General features: G+C 40.4%; 1 protein-coding gene across 1 annotated transcript in view; it reads right to left on the bottom strand.

The window, feature by feature from the left end:
* The window catches only part of LOC126267840 (odorant receptor Or2-like), a 52,465-nt gene extending 40,648 nt beyond the window's left edge, over positions 1 to 11,817 (bottom strand). The window contains exons 1-2 of the mRNA XM_049973145.1: positions 10,907 to 11,817; positions 2,395 to 2,494 (exon numbers count right to left, since the gene is read on the bottom strand). Coding sequence (XP_049829102.1) covers positions 2,395 to 2,494; positions 10,907 to 11,727 — 921 coding nt within the window. The 5' untranslated portion in view covers positions 11,728 to 11,817. The remainder of the gene's footprint in view (positions 1 to 2,394; positions 2,495 to 10,906) is intronic.
* Positions 11,818 to 15,060: the final 3,243 nt, after the last annotated feature.

The raw sequence follows: 15,060 nt of genomic DNA, 5'->3' as shown, positions 1-15,060 counted from the left end.
AACAAGGGAAGTGTCCAGGCGTCTCGGAGTGAACCAAAGCGATGTTGTTCGGACATGGAGGAGATACAGAGAGACAGTAGCTGTCTCGCTCACGCTGCCCAAGGGCTACTACTGCAGTGGATGACCGCTACCTACGGATTAAGGCTTGGAGGAATCATGACAGCAACGCCACAATGTTGAATAATGTTTTTTGTGCAGCTACAGGACGTCGTGTTACGACCCGCACTGTGCGCTCGGCGAGGTCCATCTTTCCAACAACGACACCATGCAGCGCGGTACAGATGGGACCAACAACATGCTTACTGGACCACTCAGGATTGGCGTCACGTTCTCTTCACCGGTGAGTGTCGTATATACCTTCAACCAGACAATCGTCGGAGACGTGTATGGAGGCAACGTGGTCGGGCTGAACTCCTTAGACACACTGTGCAGAGAGTGCAGCGAGGTGGAGGTTCCCTGCTGTTTTAGGGTGGCATTATGTGGGGCCGACGTACGCCGCTGGTGGTCATGGAAGGCGCCGTAACAGCTGTACGATACGTGAATACCATCATCCGACCGATAGTGCAACCATATTGGCAGCGTATTTGTGACCCATTCGTCTTCATGGACGACATTTTGCGCCCCGATCGTGCAAATCTTGTGAATGACTTCCTTCAGGATAACGACATCGCTCGAGTAGAGGGGCCAGCTTGTTCCCCAGACATGAACCCTATCGAACATGCCTGGGATAGATTGAAAAGGGCTGTTTATGGACGACCTGACCCACCAACCACTCAGAAGAATCTACACCGAATCGCCGTTGAGGAGTGGGACAATCTGGACCAACAATGCCTTGATGAATTTGTGGATAGTATGCCACGACGAATACAGGCATGCATCAATGCAAAAGGACGTGCTACTGGGTATTAGAGGTACCGGTGTGTACAGCAATCTGGACTACCACCTCTGAAGGTCTCGCTGTATGGTGGTACAACAAGCAATGTGTGGTTTTCATGAGCAATAATAAGTGTGTAAATGATGTTTATGTTGCTCTCTATTCCAATTTTCTGAACAGCTTCCGGAACTCTCGGCACTGAGGTGATGCAAAACTTTTTTTGATGTGTGTGTTAACATCTGATATGCTTTTGTGTACTTTCATTTTATTTCAATTATTTATCTGAATAATCAACATTGGGCTAATAAAACTGCCTACAATTGTAAAAGGGGATAACATCATTGTCAGTATGAACGTATGTAGGCCTAACTGTGGTGTTGTACTGAATATAATAAAATGTATTAAAATCTGTACGAAAATGATCACGCCAAACAATTTTAAAACTTACGCAATTCTGTCAATAGCGTACAACGTTGAGTGTAATTCAGTACTAAAAAAATTAACTTTTGGTAGCCTGAGAGTGATAAATATATGATTACCTAAAATTTAGAAGCGTTAATATTTCTGCACATACATATTTGCACCAAATGTTCGTAACTGTCAATATGATCTTTTAAAAGAGCTCTCCTTTTTGTATCAGTTCTTGTTGTTACTCCTAGTTAACGTTTTCTTCCTCTTATTATAGAAATTTTTATTCTAAAATGGAATTAGTGGGCACATACGGCATTATATAGCCTGTTGAATTCTATATTTACAAAGGCATGTGTAAATAAAAAATGGTTCAAATGGCTCTAAGCAATATGGGACTTAACATCTGAAGTCATCAGTCCCCTAGACTTAGAATCACTTAAACCTAACTAACCTAAGGACATTACACACATCCATGCCCGATGTAGGATTCGAACCTGCAACCGAAGCAGCAGCGTGGTTCCGGACTAAAGCGCCTAGAACCGCTCGGTCACAGCGGCCGGCGATGTGTGCCTCACTGCACAGATGTTCAGATATGTAGCTTCTGATCTTCTATCCTGCATACCGAAGAATTTGGCCAAAGATGCTCTTTAAGATTGTACGACACTCGTTACCCATTCCCAAATGACAAACGGTGCTCTAAAGGCTGCACAACTTACGTCTTAAATGTTGCAGAGGTTAAAAATACCGCTTCAGTTGTAAGTTACTTTATTTTGAGACGACCGGTTTCAGGCTGTTATAAGCCCATCCTCAGGTGTCGTAGCTGTGCTGTGGGGTCGCCGAGCGGCGCGTGTACCAGGCGCGGTGTGCTGCCTATGAGTGCATAGGCAACATACGGTGCCTGGTACACTCGGAATTCGAGGACCACAGCACAATTACGGGGTGGATGGACCTGTAACAGTTCGAAACCGGTCGTGTCAAAATAAAGTAACTTATAACTGAAGCTGAAGCGGTATTTTCAACCTCTGCTATAATACTCAGATGCGGAAGTTCTTCCAACAGGATTTTTAGGCTTAAATGTTGCATTCGCTACGAAAAACAATGGTACTCACATATGCCGCTGGAAATATCATCATACAACCGTTGAACACTCCGATGGCCAACTGCATCATTGCTATAGGGTTCATAACACTTTCTAGGTACCCGATAAACCTGTAAACACAAAAACAATTGCATTATGTAAACGCCAAGGGAAATATAGAGTACTTCTTTGGATTAGTTTTTGAGTTTATGAAGAAATGTACCGCACTCACTCGTAGTTGCAAAGTTTTGGTACAAAAATAGTTAAGGAATGAAGTGGAGACACGAAGTAGGAATTGAGAAAACGTTAAAAAGTATGAATGCGCAAAAAAATCTGTGAATAAACGCTGCCCGAAGAGAGAAAGGGTTATTAAGATATCATCCAAGCCATGCAAGAATTGACAAGTAGGAATTTGAAGGGACTGTTGTAATGGCCCATTTTCAGTTTTTTGCGTTTTGTAACCTTTCCCAGCGTTTCGTTTGTACCAGCATCAGTCAACATGGAAACGAATACGCGTACTTCTAACACTTAAGTAATATTATCTGTTTGTTGCATAAGGGAAGATGTCAAGAACAGAGATGCCCTTGATATCATAGGCGTGACCTCTCGTAAGATCGCAGTTACGCCAGGCTGCGAGCTTCAAGTAATCTTGGGTAATAAACATCGCTACTAAAAGGGAAATGTATATGTATATGCATCAATGTCTAGTATGCGGTTTACCTTTTATTTAGCGTCCAGATCGGTCGCATGTTTAGTGAAAGCGAGCAGCAGCACTTTTTTGCCCGAGTAAAGAGCGTCTAAATCATTTGATCTGTAACGAACAGTTGTGCTGGTTAGGGTTGAAAGTGGAGTAGCAAAAATTGCTCCCAAAACGGATTACATATAACTGATAAACTTTTTGTTTGATACATAGGAAGTGATGACTTTGAATAGATTTTTTCAGTCTTCCTTTTCTAGAGAATCGTCGAGTCAAAGGTATAATGATAATAAATTGTATATGTCTTCATACGGTCGAGAATGTGGATCTACAAAAGTAAAGCTTTCGATTGCAAATTGCATCAACTTGCCAATTCATAACGCTATTCATAGTTATAAGCGATATTTGTATTAAATTATATATTTTGTCTGAAACAAAACTGTTGTGTTACTATTGTAACTAAAAAAGGACCCGAGTTGTGGACAGTTGAAATTTCCTGTATGTATCTGAAATATTAACTGAATAGTTATAATTACAAACTGAGAGCCTGAGCTATTAAATATGCCTACCAATTAATAACAAGAAGAAAAATTTGAAAAATCAATCTGAACTTGAGTAAATGATGATTTGTCAGTTACATGTAGAATTTGTAGCTCCAGACACAGCGACTTATTAAATACTTTCGCTGCCTAACTAAGTGTTAAACGGTTTCACAAATCAAAACGCTCAAACAGCAAAATCAGTTTTACCAAGGATTCTTGAAATTTTCCATACTACTTTTTTTTTCTTAAATTCAGTCAGAGGCGTTGTTTCCGGGCTCTGGTTTCCGTAAAAGGGAAAGAGAAGTTTGGAGTAGCTGGTTTATCATAAACTGACACTGCACTACCAACGACGACCAAGAAGACAATAAGACGTTATTTAACAACCGGCAGTGAGATCAATTGTGTTTATTCCCGTTAATTTTGTACGTAAGTGCGGAGGCGGTGTTTTACTGCAAATTTACATCCATTTGTCGTAGTAAGCATTCCGTGGTTAGCCGTCATGGCTTGTTGGGTTGTCGTCGCACGAAAGCAGGTGGAACACACAATACGTAGGTTATCTAGTCTATACATAGGTAATGACAAGGTCGAATCGATGTGGATACGCAACGACTTCAGAGCAATCGAGGCATTAAAAACTGTACAAGAATGAAGAATGTTAAATACAATATACGTTTCTAGTACTCGATGTAATTTCTTCTGCTGAACCTTGTTCAGAATATGTAAAGTTTTGAAGAAAAGGTCATAATATTCCTTGTACAGCTACGACTGGTTTCTGCGGAAAAATGTACGTAAGACCCCACGTTATGAAAGTGATACACAATACGTGACTGAGAAACAAAGTTGAATGTTCGAAAAACACTGTGCTTTGTTGTTCACGTATTACGACCACCATCTCTATGTTATTCAGACCAGAAATATGTATGTGACATACATGTATTAGATATACAAAATATTTAGGTCAATCAATACAATAAATGTGGAGAAGCTATCCGCATCTCAAGGGCAACTCAAATGAAAATGAGGCAGTTGGTAAAAAAGTAAGTAAACTGTTTATTATGTCGAAAGTAATCGCCTCAACTGTTAATACAGTTATACCACTGTGAGACAAGACAGTCAATGCCTTCATGAAAAAGTTTACGATTGTGTACGCAACCAAGTATGTTGCTGGGCGTGCATCTCTTCGTCCGAAGCAAATCGTTGGCCACGAATGTCATTCTGCAGGGCTCTAAACATAAGACATAAGGTAATAGCATGGGGGACATGGGAACTCTATGCACGATGCGTAAGAGTTTGTCACAGAAACTCCTGCAGCGTGGTCGAGACAATCTTGGCAACATGTAGTCCCACCCACTTGTTTCGAGTACGCTGCAGAATTTCCGATGGGAAGCCCTTACGCACCTTCTATACAGTACTGATCTCTACCCATGCAATGTACATATTTAGAGCCGTGAAGTAACACTTTCGTTGTCGTCGATTTGGTTCAGAAGAATAGGTGTATGCCTAGCTACAATCACGGTTCCTTAGGCGATTACAAACACATTCCCATGAAGTCACTGACCGTCTTGTCTCACTCTGAGATAAATGTATTAACAGTTATGGTGATTACTTTTGAAATAACGCACAGTTTACTTAATTTTTTACCATCTATCTCGTATTCATCTGACTGCGCCTTACACGTCTGTACTCCGGAAGCCACTTCATGGACGACCATTATCAGTTACCCTCTTTCCTATTAGCTTGATAATGGTGGGCAGGAAGAAAACTCATAAAATTTCTCTGACTTTTCTGTCTTGGAGGGAAGTAATACCTTGTTTTACAATTCTTGGAACCAACATTTTCGTCATTTCTATGGTAAACCTCTCCGTGTCGCATAATTGCTCTTAAGTAATGGGAAGCGCTCTCGGTAACTGAACGAACCTGTGTTGGCGTCAGGAAGGGCATCCAGCCAGCGACTGTTACTAACACCGCCTCAGACCATGTAATAAGGCAACTGCATAGAGAAACGTAAAAAGGCAAGGAAGAAGAGGAACTAGACTACCCTGAAAACAAAGTCGCACTAAACTTTGGTCATTGCTGCAAGTATCCATTTCACATTCTGGCAGTAGACAGCATGGAGATATGAAATGGGATGTTATATCAGTCGTGGATAAGATAAACTGTCACTGCTAATGCTCGGTAGAATACTGTGATACTGAACCAGTTCCTTAAAGCGCCTGCTCGGAAATAGCTTGAACAACATCCTAATGTTGTGCTTGACTTTGTGATCCATGTAGTTCGACTAACATAATGCATGCTCCGCACAGAAAGCAGGGAAGGCAACGACCCGCGTTTTCTTTCCTCTCATGTATTTATTTTTTTGTTTATTTATTTGCAGCATGTTCCATTACAATATTTGTAAAGTGTACTGTAATGTTTTTACTGCATGATGATGATGATGATGACGAGAGAAAGGGGAGGGTGAAGCCCGGCATCGGCACACAGCCTGCTCCTCGCGAAGGGGACCGTTAAGATTAACGTACGTATACGACGCAGAGATTTGGTATTTAAACCAGGTCAATAGCGCAAACTCTTGTGATCAAGAACCACCTATTCTCCCATTACCGGCCAAATATAGCAGTGAAACTCGCGTGTATTTGACATGAGCTAAAAGTCTTAACTTGGAATCATTCCAAAACAGGCGCCATCTTCTTCACGATACGTAGAAAATATCAAGAAGAAGTTCCCAACGGGAAAAATAGTAATTTTCAGCAGAATATGTTCCCAACGGTGAAAATAGTAATTTTCAACTATGGCGGAGGGATAGAAGGTAATATTTGATAGTATCATTTACCATAGAGGTCTACATGGTGAGTAGAAGATCCGTACCAAAAGACTGGAAAGTTGCACAGGTCAAGAAAGATTGTAGGAGTAATCCACTAAATTACAGGTTCATATCGTCAACGTCGATATGCAGTAAGATTTTGGAACATATATATTGTGTTCGAACATCATGTATTACTTCGAAGAAAACTGTCTATTGACACACACTCAACTTGGGTTTCGAAAACATCGTTCCTGTGAAACACAACTACTTCTTTATTCACATGAAGTGTTGAGTGCTATTGACAAGAGATTTAAGATTGATTCGACATTTCTGGATTTCCGGAAGGCTTTTGACACTGTACCATACAAGCGGCTCGTAGTCAAATTGCGTGCTTATGGAATATGGTCTCACTTATGTGACTAGATTTGTGATTTCCTGTCAGAGGAGTACAGTTCATAGTAACTGACGGAACGTCATCGAGTAAAACAGAAGTGATTCCTGGCGTTCCCCCAAGGTAGTGTTATAGGCCCTTTGCTGTTCCGTATCTATATAAACGATTTGGCAGACAATCTGAGCAGCGCCGTCTTCGGTTGTTTGCAGATGACGCTGTCACTTATCGACTAATAAAGTCATCAGAAGACCAAAACAAACTGCAAAACAATTTAGAAAAGATATTTGAATGGTGCGCAAAATGGCAGTTGACCCTAAATAACGGAAAGTGTGAGGTTATCCACATGACTGCTAAAAGGAACTCTTTAAACTTCGGTTACACGATAGATCCGTCTAATCTAAAAACAGTAAATTCATCTAAATACCTAGGTATTACAATTACGAACAACTTAAATTGGAAGGAACACATAGAAAATGTTGTGGGGAAGGCAAACCAAAGACTGCGTTTTATTGGCAGGACACTTAGAAAATATAACAGACCTACTAAGGAGACTGCTTACATTACGCTTGTCCGTCCTCTTTTAGAATACTGCTGCGCAGTATGGGATCCTTACCAGATAGGACCGATGGAGTACATCGAAAAAGAAAAGAAAGACGATTTTCGTTGCGACGGAATCTTCTCACGAAATTCCAATCACCAACTTTCACTTCCTAATGCGAAAATATTTTGTTGACACTGGCCTACATAGGGAGGAACGAACACCACGATAAAATAAGGGAAATCAGAGCTCTTACGGAAAGATATAGGTGTTCATTCTTTCCACTCGCTATAAGAGATTGGAATAATTGTGAAGGTGGTTCGATGAATCCTCTGCCTGGCACTTAAATGTGATTTGCAGAGTATCCATGTAGACGTAGATGTAGATGTAGAAACTGTAGAAAGTGTCTTCATCGCAGTAGAAGTCGCAAGTCGTTCAAATTATCGCCTGCTGCCTCATTGCAGGAGAACTAACTAATATTTCAAATTATGATATGACCACTAGTGGATGGTGAAGCTACGATGGGACAATTATTAGACAGTTTTACACTGCATGCCACTACAGTATTTGCGTTGTCAGTTGCCTCATACAAGCAACTAAAAATGTCTGCAAAACTTCGGCGAAGGACGTTTACAGCCTGTCGACCGTTTACTGCATCTTATGTACTCCCCCGTATCACCACAGAACACTTACATTATGGAGGAGACTTTTTCTCTGCCTTTCTTGGTAGATATTATGATTTAAATTTCACTTATGAAATCGTTTCGTGGTATCTGTCGAGTTGCATTGTCGTCTTGAAGTTACATTTCAACGAGTTTCCTACTCGTCACCTTCAGAGAATGTTATTTCTCTAGATTATAAGGAAGGAAGCTCCTTGAAGACTATGTTCTACACGCCGCTGCATCTTGACTCGTAAGAAGATAAGATTTCATAAATCTCTGTCTCGTTGCAGTGTAACTCACTTCATAATGAAGTCCCAAGCTTTTTTCTTGCTCGAAGGGAGTGGATACGCAAAAATAGGCAAGAAAACGTAATATGAGTGAAGCAATTTGGAGAAGCTACGAGAAACATAAATCATGTTGCTCAGAAAGGGATTTGATTTCCGCTTCTCCACGTCAAATGCGTCAAATACTTGTCGACTCTGATTCCCATGACTACAAAAATTTTCTTTGGGTCGTCATCTACCGACGTGATCAATTGTCGTCAGAGACAGTAGTTGCACAAGAACTCGAAATTTCAAATGGATGTGGTATTGAAGTATTATTACCAAACAGTTTCAAACATCTTTTAAGGATTATGAAAACAGAGTAACAACACATACATTTTTGTTACCCATGAAGCCTCGCTGAGAAATTTTGTCAAAATGTAGCGTATGTGCGCTGTCCACTTATCCACTCTCCTACTGCACTGTCTATTTTTGGGAGGAGCAAGTCGGGCCAAGAGAAAACAACCAAATCATGTAGGTAACTCTAATAAACTGTGATTCCCATAGCAAAGTTTATCAGACGGTACATTACCATACCATTACTTGGAGATAAAACTAATAGAGATTTTGCCTCACATGAAATTTTCATAGTTATTTAAAAACAGTTTACTATTTTCTGGATCTTTTTGTAGACAGTGTGAGTCACTCAAAGTGTCAACACGAAACGTGGTAGCAAAACAAGATAAACATTCGAAATTACAAGTAGTTGAGCTCACTGTTCTCTGCCTTGACTTGTAGAACATATGAGTCATTTAAAATGTCAATATTGAAATGAGAAAAGAGGCTGGAAGCAAAAAGTTCTCTCTAGCTCTATTGGTGAGGTGTTCCAGGCATCTGCAACTTCGTCCCACCTTCTTGTCTAACGCAGGTAGCACGTAGAGTAAATATGCCCCTTAAGAAACAAGCTGGAATGCCTTATTCATATCAAAGAAGCATCTTTGGGTTGTAACTGTTCGTTTTTCTATCTGTAATGTGACGAAAAGCCGGTTTTGTAAAGATCTGAATGATGGCGTAACTATGACATTTACTTTACATTCAGTTCTCGGGAAACTACTTAGATTACTGTGTTAGTTGAAAGAATAGGGTAATATGAACTAGCAAGTGTATTAATTCTTATGGTGTAATGGAGAGATTCCCATGTGGCTTTTTCTGACATGGTTTGAGGTACATTTGTTTGCTTCTGGTACTACGAGAAAAAGTTTTCTGTTTGGAGATTACAGCATTTTGAGATATCATCTCAGCTTCTTTAGAATATCACTTGGCGCTGTTGTAGACGTAACTCTTACGTATAACATTTATATCTTTATGTAACATACAACTTTTAAACGATATCTGTCAACTTACATGCGATATGGTTTCTATCGAACTGAAGACAACTCCAGGTTGCAACATCGAATATAGACAGAACAATCTGAGCTTCATGGTTTCGAACCTGATACATCGACAAAAAAAAATCGGGTTTATTTGAATGTCTAAAATTTTGTACACGCAGATATTTCTGTAATGACAGAGCTATTACGCTAAATAAGGAGCTACAAAAATAAAAATAACCTATTTCAACTCCATGCTGTTGAAGATAAGGCAAACCTCCCAGCTGTGAATTTAAGTGCATCGTATGTGTAGACGGTATGCAGGAATGGAACCAAAGAAGAGCGCTCTGGGTTCCAGAACACGCTGTTGTTAATTTCTGACAAACGATGCTTCTCATAAGAAACGACGTGCTCTCGACAAGTGAGCCAGCCACGCCATTCGGAGTACCGGACTTCTGTGACAGCCTGTATGTTTAACTATTATTTTAACGTTCTCAAATTCGGTGTCCATGAGGATGAGTGACCCACATGCGGCTGTAAGACAGCCTATGCAGAACGGAAAAGAATATCCAGATTTTCTAATTGTTTTAAAAATTGCTTTTGTCTCTTATACAGTAACAACTTAAAGATTGAGTGTTCTTTGGTATTGCACAAATATCAAGTAAGAAACCGTAATAATCCGTGTAATTAACCCAAACTACGATTATTTTTTAATATTGGTCGATACAAATATCTTTTGTGTAAATGTTGGCAGAAACAAAGTAGTGTGCCATCCGTATGGGTAAAACGAGGTTGGTTTTACAGGAGCCGTAATCTTTTCAGCAGTAGCATAACGTTACGTCAGGATTATGAGGGAATAAAGTTAAAAAAGTAATACAAATAATGGAAAATTCAGGATCGAATAAAGACAATAATATGACAAGGAAAAATTACTAATCACCATATAGTGGAGATGATGAATCGTAGACAGGCACAACAAAAAGGCTGCTAAACAAGTAAGTTTTCGATCAAAAGACCTTCTTCTGAATTAGACAAAATACTGACGTCTGCCGAGGCCAAACCAGAGACAGTGGTCGTGTGCTTATAAGTTGCGAATGTGTGTACGTGTTTTGTCTAATTCAGAAGAAGGCATTTTTGCCGAAAACCTATTTGTTTAGCATCTCCACCATATGGTGAACAGCAATCTTTCCCTTTCATAATATTGCATTCAGTATTGCTCGTCTTTTTCTATCTGTTCTCCGTAAAAACAGAAGTGTAGGTTTCTCTATATTTTGTACCTTGTGATATCCTGATGTGTGCGGATGCAAAGGCACAATTGTTTATGTGTCTCAATAGCAGACATAGACTTGTGCAATCTCTTGTTTTCATTAGACTCAAACAGTTCATTCTTGTCTCCTCTCCGAAGCTGAAGATCAGCTATGCGCTCGCTCAGAATTTTGAGCTGAGCTGAGATGTGAAACATAACCACTATGAAGAAACTATCCATCTGCACGTGGATTAAACCAACGAAAAACATCGAGATGACCTGCAACGCGTAAGAAAGCTCATACGCGTACGTGGGCAAGATCGTAGTGTTCGTCACTGGGAGTTGCTGGAAAGGTAATCTTTTTTCGGGTGACATCAGTGGTGCAACGAACCAAAGAGAGAGCAGGGAGATATTATACGCGTTGAAGGCCTTCGAGATGCGAATACCGCGTCTTTGCACCTCCTCGAAGATTGCCTCGCGCGTGGACCGGCTCCGCACGTACTCTCTCTGGCTGTTTACCAGCGCGTCCAGCCACCGCACCAGACGACAGTAGCCGGCCTCGTTGCAGAGGAAGAACGTCGCCTTGGTCGAACCGACGACCATTATGGACAAGCACGACAGTGCCAACGTGTAGTCCTCCAGGTCGCCGCGCAACGTGCAGAGGTGGACGACGCCTTCGGCAATGTGTGCCAAGCTCAGCGCGGAGATGGTGGCTGTGAAGATGCGAAACAACGGCGAACCCGACAGCGGCCACACGCCAAATGCGTGCAGCCAGCGCAGGTTGTACCGCAGAACGGACCCAGCCGCGTACTGCCCCGTCAGCGGCTCCACGGCCTGTGAATCCCTCTCCATGGGGAGCGACTGCCCGAAAACGGGGACTCTGCTCGGTTTCAGCTCTACCGTTCCGTACGGCCACCAGCAGCTCAGATGATGTGGGCGAGACAAGACTCCCGGCTGCGACGTCCTCCACACGCCGACTCTCTTATAAACGAAGAGCGGCAGTCAATAGAAAGGTCAAACCAGATTTTTCTTGCACAGCTCGCAGGTCGCTGGACTGACCTCGCTGGGTGTTAAAGAGAATTTCTGATTAGCGCAATACACTCTTGTATTTAAAAGCATATGGTGGGGCTAGGAAACCAGTTTGACGTCACTCCAATGTATATAGTTTACACCAATAGCTGTACGAGAACGACTGTGCATCTCAAAAATCCCACGAGAGAAATCAAATGTCCCCAACTAATTAGTAATATATTGCTACACAACACGCTTCATTACAAGTATTATTCAAAGGGAATATTCCACTGCCAGCACAAATCATGCTTCTCACCGAGACAAGGAAATTCAGGAATGAATAGTTAAGTGGATTCGAGTACAACGCGTAATTGCAAGTTGAATGTAAACACAGCCTGCGTACCTCGAACCGAAACCGTCTTCTAAGCTAATTAATTAACCATTTTGAGCTTCTGTTTTCTAATTGATGTCGAAGACGCAACGTTTCTCGGAATCGGTAAACTGAACGTGTATTATATTAGGATCTCCGTTTTTCCGTTCAGCAGAGTATTTCACGTAGGATTAAACGTGACGTAACAGAAGATAGGCGGAAGTAACAGAACTATACTCGTATATATAAATAATTTGACGCTCAGAGGACTTTCATGAATCGATTGTCTTCCACCGCTGAAATGTGGACTACTGCCAGTTCTCCCATTCGTCGAGACTAGTACTTTGGACGTAGCAGGTGTTACACTTCTTATTGGGCATTATGATTCAAGCGCCGCTACGCTGTGAAAGACAGTTCTCCTGTACTTGGCCTTCTTTATTGAACTCGCAATCCTGGCACAGACATCAACGACTGTGTTCCGTAAGTAACAATTTGTTTCTCGATGGACACTGCATGAAATGCATGTAGTGTGTTTTCTTTTTGTCACTGAAATTCAACACAGTAAATGCAGTTCAGTACTTGTTAGAAGTTTCCTATCAGTATATGCCTAAAATATGACGACAACCAGATAGAAGAAGTCGGCAGTGCTAAATTTTTGAGATTAGACTTGATAATAAGTTCACCAGTAGGAGCATACCACGTAACTGTTGATGCGCCTAAACAAATCACTATTTGGAATGCGAATGTTCACAGACGCAGGTGATACTAAAATAAGAAAGCTTTGACTTTCATTCCATAATGTCACACTGGATTACTTTCAGGGTTAACACATCCAGCCCAGCTAAAGTTTCGCGGATCCAAAAACGTGAAATAATAGCCTTAACACTATCCTGCAGAGGACTGGTTAGGGAACTATGGATATCAACTACTACTTCTCAATATATTTTTGTCTACTGAAATTTATCCTTAAAAATGCCTCTTTTTCAAACCAACAGCTCAGTTCACAAAATCAGTAAGAGAAATAAGAATAAGAATAATAATCTTCACAAATATTCAGAGTCACTTACTTTGGTCCAAAAAGATGTCCCTTATTCAGGAACACACATTTTCAATAACTTGCTAATAAGTTTCAGATTAAGAGGATCCTATAGGGTTTTCTGGTGGCCAGATCCTTCTATTCCACTGAACAAATCCAGTACAGTAACCGCTCTAAAATCATATTTCTACATTGATGATGCATGACTACAATAGCCTAAGAATTATCATATAAACTCCGTGTATTGAACATCTACATATCTTGTAACGAGTTATTTATTATCTTTTAAATGAAACATGTTTAAGATTTTTCAACATATTCCACATCCATGAGGACCATTTCACATAGTATCAGTGGAAAGTACATTTGCGTACTTGTTTTTCGTCGTAAATATTTATTGTGTTTTCTTGTTTTTCTGACGAGTTGTACATCGTGGTGGGTCTCCCCACTATGAATATATTGGAACGAAAAACACATCTAATGTAATATAATCTGATCACGTTAGAAAACTCTACTTCCCGTCTTTATGGAAATAATTCTTTATTTGCAGAAAAAAGGTAAAAGTAACATGCCCATTTCATTATGAGACACGCGAGGTCTAACTGGATGCAGGTTAATTATTTACTATCATTTGCGAATAAGTCCGTTAGGACTGAACAATGTGTTTAGAGGTGGGTATTTGCCGTTCTTTGTGTCTGTATTTCATTCATTATCTTGCCGTGGGCTTCTTTTCTCTGTTCAAACCATGTTTTTCCAGTCTTCTTCTTTGGTTTTTCCTTTTAACCTTCTTGCAATTGTGAATTTAGGATTTGAAGACTTTGCTGTTTTTCGACATATTCCGTGTAATCCCTGCCAATTTCAGATCAGTTTCGATTTCACCAATCCACTTCGTCGTGTCCGTTTCGGCCTTACTCCTGTCGTCAAAGAATTCGACTGTTTTCTGAGTTGTCTGGGTTCAGTATTTTAATGTCTTCATAGAACCTTCTTCTGTATTTTCTAATGTCACTAGGGATATTTATGTATTGACCAATTTCCCGATTCCCTCTGACAATGAATCGGTGTTGTTCGTCTACAAGTTTTGGACCTAGGCGTTTTCTTAGGATTTTACCTTACTCTTTCTCACTGTTTTCATTTCTATTTTCCTGTTCAGTTAGAGTTTCGGTGCTATAAGGGCATTATTGTTTAATTACTGCATTGTAATGTCTTAATTTTGTATGCTTGGAAATCCATTCCTTACGTGTATCCATTTTGGATCTTCTTGCATTTAATTTCGTTTGTCTTGGTTTCGATTCCATTTTTTGAGTGTATTCACTAAGATATTTAAAGCATTTAAATTTTGGGACTCGTTTAATTTTTCTATAGTTCGTCTCCATGAACTTTGGCCTATGTTTGTCTCAGGGCACGTATTGTGTCCTTTCAAAAGATTCTAGCAGACCAACTCTTCCTATAATTTCTTCCAAGAGTTCGGTCAGACTCTGGGCTGATGAAATGTTGCGAGTGAGGACTGCTAAATCATTTGCAAATGCTAAGTAATCTACAGATACCTTGCTTCAGCCTAAAGTTATTGGTTGATCAATTTTGAGGATTGATTACTCTTTGCGCCATTGTTGTATCACTTTCTGAGGGACACAATTGAAAAATAATGGAAACAGCCTTATTCTTATCTAATTTCTATTCTGATTTCGAAATTGTCTGAGATTTCCCCCATAAATTTAGTTTTTGAGGTTGTGTCTCTCAGTGTATGTTTTATGACTGAAAGTGTTCTCAG

This window comes from Schistocerca gregaria, chromosome 4 (assembly GCF_023897955.1).
Source record: "Schistocerca gregaria isolate iqSchGreg1 chromosome 4, iqSchGreg1.2, whole genome shotgun sequence".
Lineage (NCBI taxonomy): Eukaryota > Metazoa > Arthropoda > Insecta > Orthoptera > Acrididae > Schistocerca > Schistocerca gregaria.
The sequence above is the reverse complement of the archived record's forward strand: the minus strand, read 5'-3'. Positions and strand labels throughout refer to the sequence as shown.